At 41.1% G+C, this 17,267-nt stretch overlaps 1 protein-coding gene across 4 annotated transcripts; it reads right to left on the bottom strand.

The window, feature by feature from the left end:
- Positions 1 to 803: 803 nt before the first annotated feature.
- LOC121315050 (GATOR complex protein MIOS-like) lies at positions 804 to 16,340 on the bottom strand. 4 transcript variants are annotated; one of them, XM_041248935.1, is made up of 12 exons: positions 16,270 to 16,340; positions 15,342 to 15,508; positions 8,276 to 9,635; positions 7,786 to 7,884; positions 7,162 to 7,416; positions 6,568 to 6,737; positions 6,397 to 6,462; positions 6,090 to 6,248; positions 5,779 to 5,931; positions 4,390 to 4,594; positions 3,138 to 3,267; positions 804 to 1,459 (listed from the first exon to the last, which is right to left on the bottom strand). In XM_041248935.1, exons 3-12 carry the CDS (start codon positions 9,570 to 9,572, stop codon positions 1,369 to 1,371), a joined length of 2,625 nt encoding a protein of 874 aa, XP_041104869.1. In that variant the 5' UTR covers positions 9,573 to 9,635; positions 15,342 to 15,508; positions 16,270 to 16,340; the 3' UTR covers positions 804 to 1,368. The 4 variants fall into 4 exon arrangements, with proteins under 4 accessions (XP_041104869.1, XP_041104868.1, XP_041104870.1 ...); XM_041248934.1 differs by lacking the exon at positions 16,270 to 16,340 and adding an exon at positions 15,601 to 15,924; XM_041248936.1 differs by lacking the exon at positions 15,342 to 15,508 and having other exon boundaries at positions 16,270 to 16,335.
- Positions 16,341 to 17,267: the final 927 nt, after the last annotated feature.

Genomic DNA, 17,267 nt, shown 5'->3' with positions numbered 1-17,267 from the left:
GACTTAAACCAATATCACTTCTGATGAATGACCTTATTTCTACTTTTAGGTGACTTGATGACTTCCATCTGTAAACATACATGGAAAGTTTTTATAGGATTTGAATAATACAAGCTTGATAATGTTACAGAAGCATTTCATTTGTTATATTCTTTCTTACAAAGGGGGGGGGGTTGTTGTCATTGTACTGCCCGATGTCGGACTGAGAACAAATAAAATGCTGTGAAAATACTATAACTATTCTTGTCTCTTCACTTATACTGTACTGCATGATTACTAAACTCCTTGTGTTACCAAATAAATTGCAGGTAGGTGAAATATTGTGGTTAAACATATGTATAGCTACAGGGGTCAAACTTTAAGTTTGTCAACAATGTGAGTGATCAATTTTTTAGTAGCACCTTTTCATTCCTCCTTCTGCAATGTGAACTGTGGAACTGCTTAATCACTAATTCATAGTATTTGTTTGTGAACCAATGAAATGGCAGACAGTGGTCTGCAAGCGCCAATGGGGTACGTAATGTAAAAACAACCACTTCAATGAAATTGTGCTTTGAGTTATGTATATAAAAAGGCCCTTCCCATCTATCACAAATGTTTTAATAGCTTAAATGAGAGAAAAAAAAAAAAACATTTTTACTCCCTGGATCTGCACTGATCACATCATTAGCCCTGGGGGCCTGAGTAAAAGTGGAAAACTGTCAATCAGTGGATATGTTTCAACTCTGTTTGATATACTTAGAATTTTAAAACTCCACAAAATATAAAAATAGGTTAGTTAGCCTAATTTAGTATTTCATAAATAACACTGCAAAATCAAAACTTTATTTATAACCTGTCCAACCAAAGAACTAACATCAAGGGGAAATAGTTTTGTATTGCGCAACATTTTTCACTTCTACACTTGCTACTTTTATTTCGATCAAAAAGTACATTATTGGCAATGTTGTCTTATCACAGCCTGTCAAATAGTGGAGCCAACATCTTGTATAACAGAGCTGTTCTATGATGTTCAAAGTCAAGTCATTGCTTCAAGCCCATCTTCAGAGAGAGGCAGTATAGATTATTGGTTGAGGGCAGGTTCAAGGACTGTTCTGTGTCAGCTTGCACATTTTCCTTCAGGGTGCTCAGAATTGTAATTAAGTCCCAGAGAAGGCATTCCAAAATGAATGTTCAGCAGGCCAGAGCCAAGGAGCAGATGACACACTTGCAGGCTCATTGCAGAAGCCAAGGTCAAGCCCATCAAAACCTTTCACGCATTGCTGAACAATTTATCCCCCCTGTCTACTCTTAAATCCTGAGTATCTTGTCAATGAGGTATGGTAGAGCATTGGTTAGTAGGCTGTGGGTATCTCCCCTCACCCTGTTCTAGATGCTATCTAAGGGGACCAAGTTGCCTGTAGTATCCAGCTGCATGCACTTACAGGTACAGGCAGAGACAGGGCACTCTGTATGATCTCTGAAGGAAGAACAGAAAAACAAGAACATTATTTCAAATGTAAGATTTCAGACTAAATTACTGCTTGACAACATCACTGCATAAACAAGATATATTAAAACTTTAAGGAAATTGTCTAACATGTAATTAAGTGTTTCTTTACGACAAAGTATTGGTCAACTTTTAAAGTTAGGAATTTAGCAATCTCCAAATGGTAGACAAAGAGTACATGGGCATGTCAGTGCTTTTTGAGTAGACAAGCAGTTTTACTAAAACCTACATTACATTTATGATCTTTGTTTAAAATGTCACTCAACATAGCAAACGCAATCTTCAATCAATCTATTTTATATAGCACCTTTCATAGTGGACCAAATAGCTTTACAAGATAATCCATAATACTTTAAATAGAGAAATGCATGATATACAGTAAACAAGCATACATTACAGTGGACATTTTCTATACTTGTATCTTCTCAATACTTGTCATAGACTCCCCTTACAGAAGTTTTGGATTGCACTTGAGTGTAATCCAATAAATGACTGATCTTCTAAAAATTTCAATTGATAGTTTCTGCTGTTGCAACCTCTTTGTTTCTTTAACATGTTTTTTTTGTCATCAAGGATAATTTATGTAAATTAGATTGTCAAATCTAATTATTTCTTTGTAGCAAACCCATCTGGAACTATTAATTTGATATCATTTCTAAGCCTTAAGTTAACTTATTAAATCAGTTTTTCATACCTATTGAGGTTCAGAAGGGTTTATTCCAGGGATATTAATATTACTGTAAAAAGGCCAGATCTGGAGCAAAATACAACTAAATTAGAAACTAATTCAAGGGGTTTCACTTTATCTTTAATGCACAGAGCACACATCTGCCTTCTATCTCTACTTCAGAAAATCACTCGCAAGTGTTAAATGTATTTACTCCTAGACTTAACTGAGCAAAATGAAACATTAAGACGTCATTAGTTCTGAAAGATAAGACTGAGGAAATGTACTCAAAACTGACTCATAAGAAACCCTTTGCCAACTTTTGAAATTAATTGTGGAAATATTCATTTAGGGGAAGAACATTCATATAGGGGAGATTTTTTTCATTATGAAACATAACACTACAGCAGTCACAATGTATACTCTATACTGTTTCTGCATCAATGATCAACATGGAGGTTCTGGGAATTATTAACTCTGAATGGGACGTTAAATACCAATAACCTTAATAACCCGGTATACAGTACATCATGCAAGTTATCAAATAATGGTGCAAGACAACTAATGTAAATTACTTAAATTACCGTAATTCCAAAAAACCAACAAAACACGCTTCCTTAGAAGAGCAGCCGACGCAGCAAGCTCTGGGTAACAGAATGCTGCAATTGAAACGTGTACTCTGTGTCGCCGAGTTTCCATTATGAAAACACAGGATCAGTTCACAAAAAGATCTTCCTCAGACACTTTGCTAAGGCTGTAAGTACCATCGATTGATTTAGAAGAAGTGTGTTTGCAGTTAAATGTTAACCGTTGTATAAAGGAATTACAATAATTGCGGTGTAGAATAAAAGCAACGGTATTAATACTGTAATGTACCTAAACCGCAGTAAACCGACCCATCCTGATTCCTAACAGAGTTCTAGAACTGTATTCCATCACAACACTGCAAGCTGAAGAGTCATCAGGCAAACCTTCACCTACCTGAACCAGCTCAGCATGTGCCCCGTGTGGCCTCCATGTCGACAGTTGTGGCACCAGGTGAACCAGTTATTTAACTGGGCGAGTTTCTTATCTTTACTCAGATCTACCTTTTCGTCAGACTTCCCTGCTTCTATAAATAAGAGTAACCAATACGTTAAAATATTAACAAACATATAGTTAACACCCTCCTAGTGACTACTCCCTCTTAGTCCATTTCAATTTTGGACTATTCTAAATATATCCCTTTGTTAGCACGCTTAATGTGATGACAATTAGGCCAGAGGAATTTCACTGCAATGACAATACTATTGTCCAGAGTACTAGTAAAGATTGCAAGTACATTATCTGAGTTCAGATAGGGGGTGCCAATACTTATGTCTGCAACTCAGGAAATGCGCAGATTGTGAAATATGATGGTATATGGTTTTATGAAAGCGCCCTGGAATGCTTGCATGAAGAGCGCTATATAAGATCGCAAGTACCGGGTGGCTCACCCTCTGCCTCTTGCTTTCTTTCGACAGGTGTCCACTAAAGCCCAGTCCTGGGACCGCTCCTGTTTTCTCTCTACACCCACTCCCTGGGTCCCCTCCTCTCCTCCCATAGCTTCTCATCTTTATGCTGATGATGCCCACATCTTCCTCTCCTTTCCCCCAGTCTGACCCCCGATGTTTCCTCCCGTATCTCTACTTGCCTCTCGGCCATCTCCTCCTTAGCCCACTTTTTTCTTTCTCTCTCTCTCTTCCTCTCTCAGAACATCTCTACTGTGGCACGCTCCTGTTGCTGCTTCCTAAGCAATACGCAGACTACTGAACTCACTCCTGACCAGCCTCCCTGCCTCTATCCGTGCACTCCAGCTCATCCAAAACACTGTTGCTTGCCTTTTCTCTTCCTCGTTTCTCCCACTCTACACTGCTGCTCCGCTCTCTGCATTGGCTCCCTATCGCTGCTTGCATCCAATTCAAAACTCCTGTACTCACCTATTGCTCTCTGCTCCCTCCTATCTCCAGACTACAATTTCTCCTTACTGCCCCCTCTGCTCCTCCAGTACCTCCCCTCCACTCCTGAACTTCCAAGCCCTTCTCCACTCTTGCCCCTCAGTGGTGGAACGACTCAACCACAGATATCAGAACTGCTCAGTCCCTGACCACCTTCCGGTGCCTCTTGTATTTGATTTTACTGTTACAGGTAATTGCGTTTAAATGACGATAGATAGATAGACACACACATTTCAAATAAGAAATCATACAATTACCTGGACAACTTGATACAGGTGTTCCCATATTCATGAGACAGAGAGCACAGCGTGGTAGTGGTTTACGACAGCCCGGGCAGCTAGTGACCTTAGATTTAGTAGGAGAGCCACTAACTCCATATTGGCTAAAGCTTCGGCCTTGATGGGGCATGGCAGAGCAGCTATAGGAGATAGATTTTCCGCAGAAATTACAGCTTACAAATACCTAAGAAATGAGAATGTTAATTAAAATAAACACTTGAGACAGTGTGCTCCCCCCACCCCACCACAATATTCTTCCAAAAACAGCTATTTATTATGAGTTAGTAACCTGGGGCTGGTTTTTCAAAACTTGTAATCTGGATAAAAGTGATATAGATTTTGTCATCCTACATTTTGTGATCAAGAATAGTCGCCGCTGCTTTATCATGACGCTTCGAGTGAAGTAAAAAATACCCAGAATAAGCGGCTGTCCCAATTAAACGACCTGTCACAATTTTTTATTTCTAAATAAAAATAAATAAATAATGAAATCACATTATGATTAAATGTTAAACACTTTCCGGTCCTATGCTGGGCCCTGTCCGACATCATCAAAAAGACGTCAAGCACAGGTCTCTAGTCGTTTTTATTCTGGAAAAAGCCGCGAAAACCATAAGACATTTGCAGAGCTTTTTGAGATGTTATAATAATAAAATAATGACTTGGATCGCATTATTCAGGAGTTTGGTGATTAAACAAGTGATCAGGAGAGGATTTATCAGTCTGCACAACTATAAAGGGATATGAGACAAATACAGCGAACAACGGGTGGTGCTTGGCTGGAGATGCAGTACTGTGAGTCCTGTTGACATGCAGTGCCTTTTAAACCCGTTTTACTGTGAAAAAAACACTAACAGCAGGTGTAAAATAAACAGAGAGTGTGAAATAAACTGGACCAGATGTGCCGAATAAATAGACCGCTAAGGGTTAAAAGTAATCTATTACAAACAGAACAGCCCCTGAACAGCTATGTTTTCCTATGCTAACAGCACCACCATGTGGTAGAAATTTTCCAAAAATAAAACTTACAATTACAAATAAACTGGGCTTTGTTCAATTGCAGGATTATATTTCTTGTCCCGTTAATTTTTAATTAACTAGAAAGCTGGCTTCCAGAACAAGCATTAGCATTACAACTGAACGTGTTGGAACCTGGTGACGTTAACCCCTAAAAGAGTAAGTACTGAGGAAGTTCCATGAACTCCTGGTAGAAAAACATAGAAGCACTATAGAAAATGAACAATGCTCAGAATAATTTAGACTTTTATATGAAAGACCCAGGTACAACTCTGAACTTGCAAATGCCTTAGTGGGGATTTTTTAATATCTAAAGTAAACCTTTTACAACATGGTCACTATATCTCTTACTTGTGCCAAGGGCTTTGAACTCGGGTCCAGTTTTCCCCTGTGTATATCAAACTCAGCTCTTTTGTGCCAGAATCTCCAGGCATCTAACAAGTTGCGATAGTTCTCAATCCAGCACTGGACCCTGGAGTCCTTCACCACCTCCCCTGGAGAACCCTTCAAGGGAACAAAACAAGAATCACTTTATAGGTAGAAATGTACATGCATGGAACATTGAAAAAGCAAGAAACAGAATGATGCTCTAATACTTCTGGGCTACTAAGTATAGTAAGGCAGAGCAATAGGGAATCATAAGCTTAATGTTTCATAATTACCTTTAGCATACAGAAACTAGCAGTCTGAACATCACCAGTTCTGTCAACATAACTCTCCATCAGATCCACTCCATCCTTTGTCAGACCCGTCAAAAGGATTCCTTCAAGATTTCCAGCTTCTTTCATCTCACTGGCAAGCTTCTCAATGTAGCGAGGCAGCTAAAATATGGGGTTAGTAAATCAAATTTGAAATGTTTAAAAGATTGAACTATGTAACAATTTGTGGATAAATGACATCTTTCATAGGTCAGACAACCTAGTCAACTCTTGTCTGCAATAGTTTCTACTGGATATTATGGAATCTCACCTGGGAGTCACTGAGAAACATACAGGCAAAGGCAACACGGTCCCGGACAGCCATGCTGCTCTCATACTGTGAGGAAATAAAAGGGATTACTAAAGTACAACTATTGATATGATTCAACAATTAATTTTAAGTAGATTAAAGGATTTATATTTTTTTCAAAAGAGAACATACCAGCACGCCGTCATATGATCCTGGTTCACTTGTTAGAAAAGCAAACATGACACAGAGATGAGGGTTATTTAACTGTAGCCTTAGGGAACTGCACATTTCTCTCCAGAGCGAATTCTTTTCATCTGTGTATCCAGACAAGGCCATGGCTACAATGCTGAGATTCAGATCTCCTGCAATAACAACGGAACTCCCTTCAACAAATGGCACAACACCATATCAAAAACCTCATGTCTCATCGTGCAAGGGGAGTCTTCTTATGTTAAACACTTTGCTACTGGTTGCTTACAATTAAATGTTCACCATACTGTAGCTCGCCTCTGACTGCAATGTTCAAAATGATGCTGTAGCTTCAGTGTGGCATCACAATTATGTCTTCTGCATCTTTAGTGTAGTCTTTCATTACTGATGCAGGTTTAGGAGAAAAACAACGAGCATGTGGGAGTTATGCTAATGTTACTCAAACAAAGTTGCGCCCCTTACTGATTTAATTTGCAACTTTAGGAACAAAAAGGGCCAATCCAGTGAGAGAGACAAAGAAATAGAGAGAGTTTAAAGCACTTCTCAGTCCATCAGAGATAAAAGGAAGAGTCCAACCTTTCTCTGCTGAAGCCCCCTTGTTGAGAATCTGGATTGCCCTTCGGATATCCAAGTTGAAAAGGGCTACAGCAGCTGCACGCTCCCACTCCCTTTCCACTTCAAGGGACTGAAGGAAGGGTTCAACATCTATTTCTGGCCCTCTCTTAATCCACCCACACAGCTGCAGGGCCAGGCACCGCTCTTCACTGTGGTAGCGAATCACATTAGCCTGCCTGTCAGACCCATTCCAGCAGCGCCAGCTCTCAACTGTCCCTACACAGCAAAGTATAATGGATTTGATAAACATGAAATCACTTTTCAATAATGTTTAATACAAACTATTGAAAGAAAAACAGTATGCAGCAGAAAAAATATATGTTAAGAGAAAGAATAAATTAAGATGTCTTTCCATAAATAAAATAAATATTAGATTGAAGGGTCTAGGTAGTAATAACCAGGATATAAAAGAAGAGAGAAATATACAAAATCAGCAGCAATAAGTTCTCTCTTACCAGTAAACCAGCTCGAGAAAATGTAGATATAACAGTAAGACTACAAATACACTTCATTTAGGAAGACTAAATGTATTTCTTTTAGTACTGCCATTTCTCAATACCTCATGGAAACATAATATTCACTTACCTGAACTTGATTTTACAATGTTTTTAATTCCAGAATAAACAAGTGGTAGTTTATTTACCAGAGGTTTCTGTTCCAAATCTTCAGTGTATTGTTTCATAAGTGATGCTGGTATAGAAAAAACAACCCGGACTCATGGGATCTACTCTAAGTCAACCCAAAAAAAAATTTCAACATGGCATTGTGCCCCTGAAATGATTTCATTCTAACATTTCAAGAAAAAAGGACCAATTTTCATACACACTCAGTCTCTCTCTCTCTCTCTCTCTCAATATATAGATAATGGATAAACTGTTTAAAAATCTATAAATCTTCTGTTGCATACTTTACTTAGACATATTTTACTTCATATATGGTGCATTGCATACTTATGTCCTTTAAGGTCTGTCACAATTCCACAAGGAGCGTGCAAATCTCTATGCGAACTTACTATTTATTGTTTTTAAATTATACATTACCTCCCACCCACGTTTTCACTTTCAGTAAAGGATATAATACAGAGTGTACCATAGAGACTTGAGCTGAGGATCATCGTCTCCAGCTAAAAGGTAGTTTCTCCAGACCTGCTCGGTATCATGCCCATATCTGGACTGGGCCCGTTGTCTCATTTTGGTGGAAATATCTTTTTCCATAGAACTTGCATCCCCCTCCTCAGTGCATTCATACAAATGTCTGCCGCAAGCCCACATTAGGGAACCAGTGGAGCTCCATGCCAGAGAAATGCGCTCAAAGACAGCAAAGTCAGTCATGGAGCGGTTGGGCGTCACCACTACCATTCGATTTTGGCTTGACGGATGCCACGCAAATGAGGCAATGTGGTTTTCACAGGGTTGCACATTCCGCTCTATGATGGTGGGTTCTGTTTCGTCCCCTATGGGAGTGGGAGTGTGTTGCATATCATACAGGCGGATTATGTTGCTGTCTCTTGTCAAAGTGGCTAGCAAGCCTGTCCGCGTAGGACACCATGCAACTTTAGTTAAAGGTTTTGGTTGCTCAGTTAAAGTCAGAACTGGCTTTTCGAATTTACGAAGGTCCCAAATAGCTACCTGGCCTTCAAAAAAGGAAGCCACTCGATCATGGAAGTGAGGGTCAACTGTTACCCCCTGGATGGCTTTAGTGTTAACAAACATTTTTTGGCTTGTATTTCTCAGGTCAAAAATCGCTAGGTTGCGATGCATGCCTGCCAGTAGCAGCTTCTGGTCCCTGGGGAGCCAGCAAAGGGACAAGCAAGCATCATTTTGGCCTAGCTCATAAAGTGGCTTTGTCACCACAAGACCAGCATCAGTGTCTCCAGCTGAAAGTCGTATTTTATCAGTTGTAACAGAGGCTTCTGGAGTAAACTTACTACTGATATCCCAGATTAGAACAGAGAAATCAGCCCGGTGTTTATCAAGCCCAGCAGCCAACCAGTTACAGTCCACTGGGTTCCAAGCCAAAGTGTTGCACTGCCGAGCGTGTTTTGGAACAAACTCTTTCCCCATCAAATCCTTACATTTTGAATTGTGGCTTTGTCCCAGGCTTGTTAGCACAATGCGTCCATTGGCCTGCCCGACGGCAAGAAGGCATTCAGGTTCAGGCTTTGGATACCACGCCACACATTTCATATAGGGAGTGTCTGAATTGATAGCTAATAATGTTGCAGTCGTTTCCTCCGAAAGTCGGAGGGCCCCTGCCTTAGCTTCAGAATTCCCAACCGATTCAATGCAATAAAGGCTGAGCTCCGAGTCACAGATTACAAAACGATCGACGTGGTGTGGAGACCACAGGATATCTGGTTTGAAGCCACTCATCTTTTCAGGCAAGTGAAAGTACTCTCATCCCAGATGTGTCAGCATTAGGTTTCCCTGGAGAATCTGTAAAAATAAAGAAACAGGTATTAACAAACACTTACGCATGTAGTGTCGCAGCAAAATTATCACTTAAAAGGCCGCTACACATCAGATGTGATGTGATTTTTCATCATATATACTTTCGCAACAACATGACCACACACACCTGAAACGACACAGAAGCAACGAAACAGGTTTGAAAACTGCTAGGTCTATAAAACTATAATAAAAAAAACTTGCTATAATAAAACTGATGAAGACTGGCACATATTCAACAACATTATATAGAAATTATGAGGGTCTTCTCTGACAGTATTTCAGCATTGTCAAACTTGGCACTCGACACTCCATGGGGACGACATTTGGCATTAATTTATCCAAGGTGTCAAGTTAACCACATTTACAAGTTTATTTTAGTTAAATGTCCTTATGAAAATGGTTGAAAGAACTGCAGTGAATGAATCAATTACAGTCAGTATACAGTAATGTACAACTCTACACAACTCAAACATGCGCTTTAAAAGTTCTGCTGATAAGCTTGCTATCCTGAATAACATGTGCTTTAAAGCCAATTGAACTTTTTTTTTTTTTTTTTTTACTTCTCACTCATTGTGAGCTGATAATAGTCTGTAACCAGCTGCACTTGGTCGTTGCGAATGAATGAGTCAGAGGTCAGTCACCTGAAACAAGAGTATTAAGTAGATCAGTCACGTGAAACGACATTGTAGAGTTATAAATATCCACTAGTCTAAGTTTTTATGCCTTTCGGTACTGGTAGTAAGTGTCGAGTTCTGAGTTAAGTGTGGCGTTGAAAAATTAAGTGGCAGGATGCATATATTTTATGTGGAGAAAATCCGTGACCAAGACTGTCTGTCGAATTAAACAAAGACTAAGTTATGAGTTAAGCAAGGTTGACTGTATATGACAATAAATCATACATCCCAGGCTTATCCAGTAATCTCTGTATCTTGTATCTTATCTCTGTAGCTATTTTTTTCCTCTGTTATTTTGGATATTGGGTAACCCTGGCGGAACTGTGCATTGAAGCTGTTCTCCGATTGATCAATTCCCTAGTCGCATGAAGAAATTACAAAAAACAAGAATTCAAACCTATTTATTTCACTGCAGCCAACTTATGATATCTGGGTTAACTCCAACTCCAGACCTACTTAAATCACACACACACACACACACACACAAATCGGAGAACAGCAGCACTGCGATAACACTATGCAACACAATTTTTGTTCCTGGGTAGTAAGTGTTATTTCCTAATTGCTTATGCCTCAAAAGTATAGAAAATGGCTATTATTCCCCACAAACTTTGCTTTTGTGACCAGGACAGTGATATTTCAAAATATCACTATTTCCAATGGGAAAACGGGCAAATGTGTGTCTTTTCGTTCACATAAAGTCTGAAAAAAACAACATATGAATCCAAATTAACATGTATTTATACTAAAGTAATACAAAGATGACTACAAAAGATTTAGAAGTGAGTAGTTTTTCGAGATTTACGATTATACCGTACTGTATTACTTCAATTTGGCGCCGCAGCGTTTATTTTAAATTGATCAATATGACTGCAGCCCTTAAACGAGGGCGACCTTTATTAATAATACTATGATTTTCAAACACTGCAATATTTTATTACATGATCTATGACATTTTAGAAGTATTGCAGTTGCTTATTTTCTGTAATACAGTAGCCTACCTGTATGTAGCAGCGTGTGTGGTTAACCTACTTTGACTACAGTACATTTGTTGGTGACAGTTACAGAGAGCCTATTAGGTGGGAGTTGGAAGGTCAGGGGAGTACTGTATCAGCGAAACAGGAGTGTGTGTTGGTTGTTAAGGGGCAGGACAATACTGGCGTGGCAGTTAAATCCAAGAGTGTGACTGTGGCAGGCTGGCGAGTGAATAGAGGCCCAGAGACAGTCTGCAGTTTAAAAAAAATACAAATTTTATTATAAATAAACAAAAATAAAGGTGCACAAAGGCAAAATAACAGATACTCAAACACAAATAAAGCAAAACTCACAAAAATAAAGGTTTCCAGGCTGGGCAATGCCTTCACTGGTTTTAGCAAAATTTAAAAAAATCACACACAACCACAAACACCAACCTGTCTCCTCAGCTCCCTCCTCCCAAATGAGAAGCAGAGGCCTCCTTTCATGTCAGGTGGCTGGGCGCCGATTGATCGTCAATTAAACTAATAATCTAATCAACCCCAGCCACCTGAACACAATGAACCCAGGCAGGTAGGGGAATTTAACCCCATCCCTGCCAATTTCTAAAGGGCAGAGCTGTGTTCTGCCACACACCTCCCCCCATGTACAACGTACACTGGCCGCAATCAGCCAACTCCCCCCTTCCCCCCACCCCCTCCCAAGAGTCCAATTATGTCCCTTGGGTGGGCTGTTTTGGTGGGTGGTGGTGGGCGGGGTTGATGTCGGAGCCCCTAAGCCTTCTTTGGTTGAGGGGGCCCCGAATCTCCAAGGTAGTATGGCCATGGCGGCCCGGCTCCCTCTGGTGGCGGAGGCGGTGACGGCGGCCCGGCTCCCTCTGGTGGCGGAGGCAGCGACGGACCTTCGGGAGGCCTAAAAAACAAAAAGGAGACACCAGCAGCCCCAGGCGATGCGGAGCAGCAGGCAACCCCGGGCGACGTGGAGCAGCAGGCAACCCCAGGCGATCCAAATACGTCACCCCTGAGCGGAGCGGGCGTGGCATCCCTAAGCGGTGCAAGGCAGGCATCCTTGGGCCATAGCTCCTCCCCTCTGGGCTCTGGGGACAGAGGCGGCTCCTCCTCCTCCCTCTCAGGCTCTGGGGAAGGTGGCGGCTCCTCCTCCTCCTCCCCTCTGTGCTCTGGGGGGACGGCGGCGGCTCCTCCTCCCCCTCTGGGCTCTGGGGACGGCGGCTCCTCCTCCTCCCTCTCGGGCTCTGGGGATGGCGGCGGCTCCTCCTCCTCCTCCCTCTCGGGCTCTGGGGATGGCGGCGGCTCCTCCTCCCCTCTGGGCTCTGGGGACGGCGGCGGCTCCTCCTCCTGCCACTCGGGCTCTGGGGACGGCAGCGGCTCCACCTCCTCCTCCCTCTCGGGCTCTGGGGACGGCGGCGGCTCCTCCTCCTCCTCCCTCTCGGGCTCTGGGGACGGCGGCGGCTCCTCCTCCCTCTCGGGCTCTGGGGACGGCGGCGGCTCCTCCTCCCTCTCGGGCTCTGGGGACGGCGGCGGCTCCTCCTCCTCCCTCTCGGGCTCTGGGGACGGCGGCGGCTCCTCCTCCCTCTCGGGCTCTCGGGAAGGCGGCTCACCCCTCTCTGGCTCTCGGGAAGGCGGCTCACCCCTCTTTATTGGAGTCACCATGGCATCTCCCATGTCTACCGCCAGGTAATTAACCACCATGAGGGCAACCTCTGGGAAGGATGCCAGGTGGTGTTGTTCCTCCCACTGTTCCCACCTCTCCCCATCTCGACGCCACAGCGTGTTGATAACTATGGGGAGATAGTGGACGAGGTCTGCCTCAGGGTGCATCAACCAGTCCCAGATCTCCTGGGACGGTGGTGAAGGTGGTGGTGCTGGAGGTAGTGGGGTGGCCCCTGATGCCCGGGGTGAACACTGCACCTCTTCCTGGGCCTGGTTGTAGGGGCATCCTGCCCAGTTGTGGCCGTCCTCCTCACCCCGGCCACACCAGTTTGCTGGTGGCACATCTGGGCAGGACCGCCAACGATGGTCCTCCTTCCCGCACCAGGAACACCAGGGGAAGAGTCTGGCCGGGTCCTCCAGCGGTGGCTGCAGCAGCTTACATTTCTTCAGCTGCTGCTTGTCCTGCCTTTGTCACTGTCTGCTCTTTCCCATGTTTTAAAAAAATAAAAAAATAAATTATCCCAAAAATTCCACAAAACAAAAAAAATATATACAGCTCTGAGCCTCTAGGTGGCGCTATCCTACTCCTGACACCAAATGTGGCAGGCTGGCGAGTGAATAGAGGCCCAGAGACAGTCTGTAGTTTAAAACAAATACAAATTTTATTATAAATAAACAAAAATAAAGGTGCACAAGGGCAAAATAACAGATACTCAAACACAAATAAAGCAAAACTCACAAAAATAAAGGTTTCCAGGCTGGGCAATGCCTCCACTGGTTTTAGCAAAATTAAAAAACAAATCACACACAACCACCAACCTGCTTCCTCAGCTCCCTCCTCCCACATGAGAAGCAGAGGCCTCCTTTTATGTCAGGTGGCTGGGCGCTGATTGAGCGTTAATTAAACTAATCATCTAATCAACTCCAGCCACCTGAACACAATGAACCCAGACAGGTAGGGGAATTTAACCCCATCCCTGCCAATTTCTAAAGGGCAGAGCTGTGTTCTGCCACAGTGACCTATATGTTTTTCTGCACCAAAAATTACCTCAGAATATATCCTACAATTTATCCTACTCTGTTTTATTTTTTTCACTGTAACTTGCCTGTAATATTTCTGCAAGAGAAACCGAAAATAAATCTTCTCAGATAGTAAGCACATTGTTTTTATTTGTACCAGATTGTGTGGGAATTACAATTTAACTAAAAACAAAACAAAAACACCTATACCAACTTCAGAAGGCCAGCTGTTCTGTACGTAGTTTATCTTGGATTTTCTTTCAGAACTGTACTACCATAAAATAAAAGGTGCTTAATATGTGTGTGTGTGTGTGTGTGTGTGTGTACAATAGTTTGTAATTTAGGAGCCAGATTGAGGCACCGTCTCTTTGGGGCGTTACATGTACATAGTCAGTGTTGCGCTTTTACTTTACTGTTTGTGTTTTTTTAGTAAGGGAGAATAAAATACATTAATGTTTACTGATAACGGCGTTTATTCGAGGCGGCCTCTGTTACAAAGCTGATATGACTGCCGTCAATATGAGGGCGTCGCCAAATTTTAGTAATACGGTAATATAAAAACAATGCTGCAGCCCTTTTACTAAATTCTACGAGCTGCACAATACATGTTACATTCCATGTGGCAATCACACGGTGCAGTCAGAAGCGTAAATCAAAACAGAATACAAACAGAATTAATAAAAATGACGACCACATTTCAAACTCTTACTGAGGAGGACTGATACGTGTTCACTGAAAATCGGGAAAATGCTGTCATATGATGAGTGATATGAATGTACTAAACGACTACCTGGAAGAAAATGGTGTAAACAAAAAAAAAAAAAAAAAAAAAAAATCAAATACCAGTACAGCAACTCGACAACACATTGGCGAAATGCATCGTGTCAGTGACGCTTCAAGACAGAAGAATTTGTGCCGCAAGCCCTCCGTGGTATACTTGGAAGGGCAGGCATTTAAAGAGACAGAAATATTAAAGTTCAGTTTACTACGGTAACCAACAGGCCTTCACAAAAACTAAATAAAGTTTAGGGGTAAAACAAAAGCATTTTAAAAAAGTGTCACAACATAATACTAAACAGTAACTCTTAAAACTTAATTAGTGTACAAGTCTTTGGATGCAGATAATCAAGACAGTATTTGGCAATCTCTTTAGAAACACAAACATTGTCTTGTACTTGTCAAAGTTTTTATAAATAATCCAAAATATTCTGCACTGTTAATGTTTATCACGTTACCATTTACTTAATTGTATGTATATAACATCAAAAACAATTAACCTCAAGATAAAACTAATAGCTGATACACTTTTCATTAAAGCCAGCAATTATCCAAAGGGACAGGGTGTAACTTACTGTGGCTTGGCACTTCTGTAGACTCTTCTTCCTTCGTTATTCTTTTGTAAGTAAGAAATCTATCTTTTTTTTTTTTTTTTTTAATCGGGGAATGAGGCACAGGATAATCTGGGTGTACAGTGCTGTAACAACCAACCGCAATGCTGTTAAATCAAATGCAGCCGCGCCTAATCAATAAAACATAAACAGTGAAAGTATGAGTGTTATGATTATTACTTAGGTTTCCCGGAGCATATACTTCTGAAAAAAACATACCCACCATTCGGCAAATCCGCTCAATCGAAATCATGAATGTGTACAGGTGGATGACAATTTTGAAACTGACTAATCTTTGTTGAGCTACTAAACAAAAATGAAATATGTATACACAGTGGTTTAGCGATAATATGTAATACTGTTAAAAAATTGAATTCAAGATTATTATTTTCTTAGTCGGCCTGCGTACCCATATGACCAGTATTCTCAGCGTTAAGCGTATGTCCGGTTGAATGAAACCCGTTTTAGTGGCTCGAGCGAGGTTTATATAATGTCGTCGATCGACTCTCTCTCTCTCATATATATATATATATATATATATATATATATATATTATATAATATATATATATATTGCATGTTGTCAACACTTTACAATGTACTGAGAAGAAAATAAATTTAGAGTTCGTGTCGGTGCATTTCTCAAAAATCCGGATATTAACCTATGCCCTATAGCGGGTTTACTGTCTAATAGACTTTGTTTTCAGAAAGAATTGTGTTTATGCTAACGAGAAAGGATTTCTGGTCGGGAAAAGTTTCAAGCCCTTGTGAAAAGTATTGAAACTTACATACTAAAAATTATTTCGTAAAAACTGATATTATGTAAAACATTGAAGAGTATTTGTGTTAACTGAGTACACACATAACTCTCATATATCAGAATTGATACTCACGATTTAGTACTGAACAAACAAACCAGAGCAAAAGCAGAACACCTTCCTGTGTTACATCAAAATACATCACATGGAAACAAACGATTTAAATGTTGTGTTCCCACAGCATGGTATTTTTTTTTTATTATTTATTTATTTATTTTTTTTGCTGCCACCTACTGGGAATAAAATAGAAAATAACTCTAAAGACAGTTAAAAAAACAAACACCTCTAACAAGGACTTGACTAATCATGGCAACTTTCCCTTTTAGCGAAATGTCCCAATCTTTTTTCTTCTATATTTCTGTTGTATTCTGTCTTTTAAGGAGGGACTTAGTAACTGAACCCATAAGTACTAAGAATGATTGCAAACACAACAAAACAGTGAAGGAAAATGTAATTTAAAAAATGATAAATGAACATGTCCTGGTTTTTTGGAGCAACCGCTTCATGTTCAATTTTATTTGGCTTGCTGAAATGTGTTGCTGTTTAATATCATTTAGTATTATTAAGTTCCTAGTGCAATATTATTTAGCAATTACGACATTAATCTGTAGCCATTTTCTAATTCCCCTGGAAGAAATACGAGTGATGTATGTTGAATTGGGATTCATTGTGAATAACGTTAGGTTACTTATCGTAACCCTGGTTCCCTGAAAATGAAATATCAACCATTACGAGTTGGGAAATGACCCTTGTGTCACATGACCTGAGCACATATTTAAAAAGCTGCCTGATAGGCCTGGTGTGACCACGTGTCTGTTGCCTTCTGGAACAAGACGCTACATCACACAGCAACCTTTGCCATTTGATTCACCAGGACAGTGTGCGCTTTGGTCTGTGGAGCAGCAGCTCTGGGTCGCCAGGCCCTGGTGCTGGGAATGAGTGGGTCGCAGAGGCAGCTCCCCAAGTTGCTTTGACGACTCCCTCGCGTGGTTAGACCGTTGCAGCATGTGCCTAGCTATGCGGAGCAGCTGGTCATTCACCAGCTTCAGCTAATTAATAATAATATGAGGAAA

The sequence above is a fragment of the Polyodon spathula genome, chromosome 4, assembly GCF_017654505.1.
Source record: "Polyodon spathula isolate WHYD16114869_AA chromosome 4, ASM1765450v1, whole genome shotgun sequence".
NCBI lineage: Eukaryota > Metazoa > Chordata > Actinopteri > Acipenseriformes > Polyodontidae > Polyodon > Polyodon spathula.
The sequence above is the reverse complement of the archived record's forward strand: the minus strand, read 5'-3'. Positions and strand labels throughout refer to the sequence as shown.

Bases quoted from the DNA above. Each gene is read 5' to 3' on its own strand.
- LOC121315050 (XM_041248935.1), bottom strand. From the start codon at position 9,572: ATGAGTGGCTTCAAACCAGATATCCTGTGGTCTCCACACCACGTCGAT. The intron at 4,595-5,778 runs GTAAGAGATATA...CTCATTTCTTAG, and splicing joins GTTCAAAGCCCTTGGCACAA to GTATTTGTAAGCTGTAATTT. The intron at 3,268-4,389 runs GTAATTGTATGA...TCTTATTTATAG, and splicing joins ACCTGTATCAAGTTGTCCAG to AAGCAGGGAAGTCTGACGAA.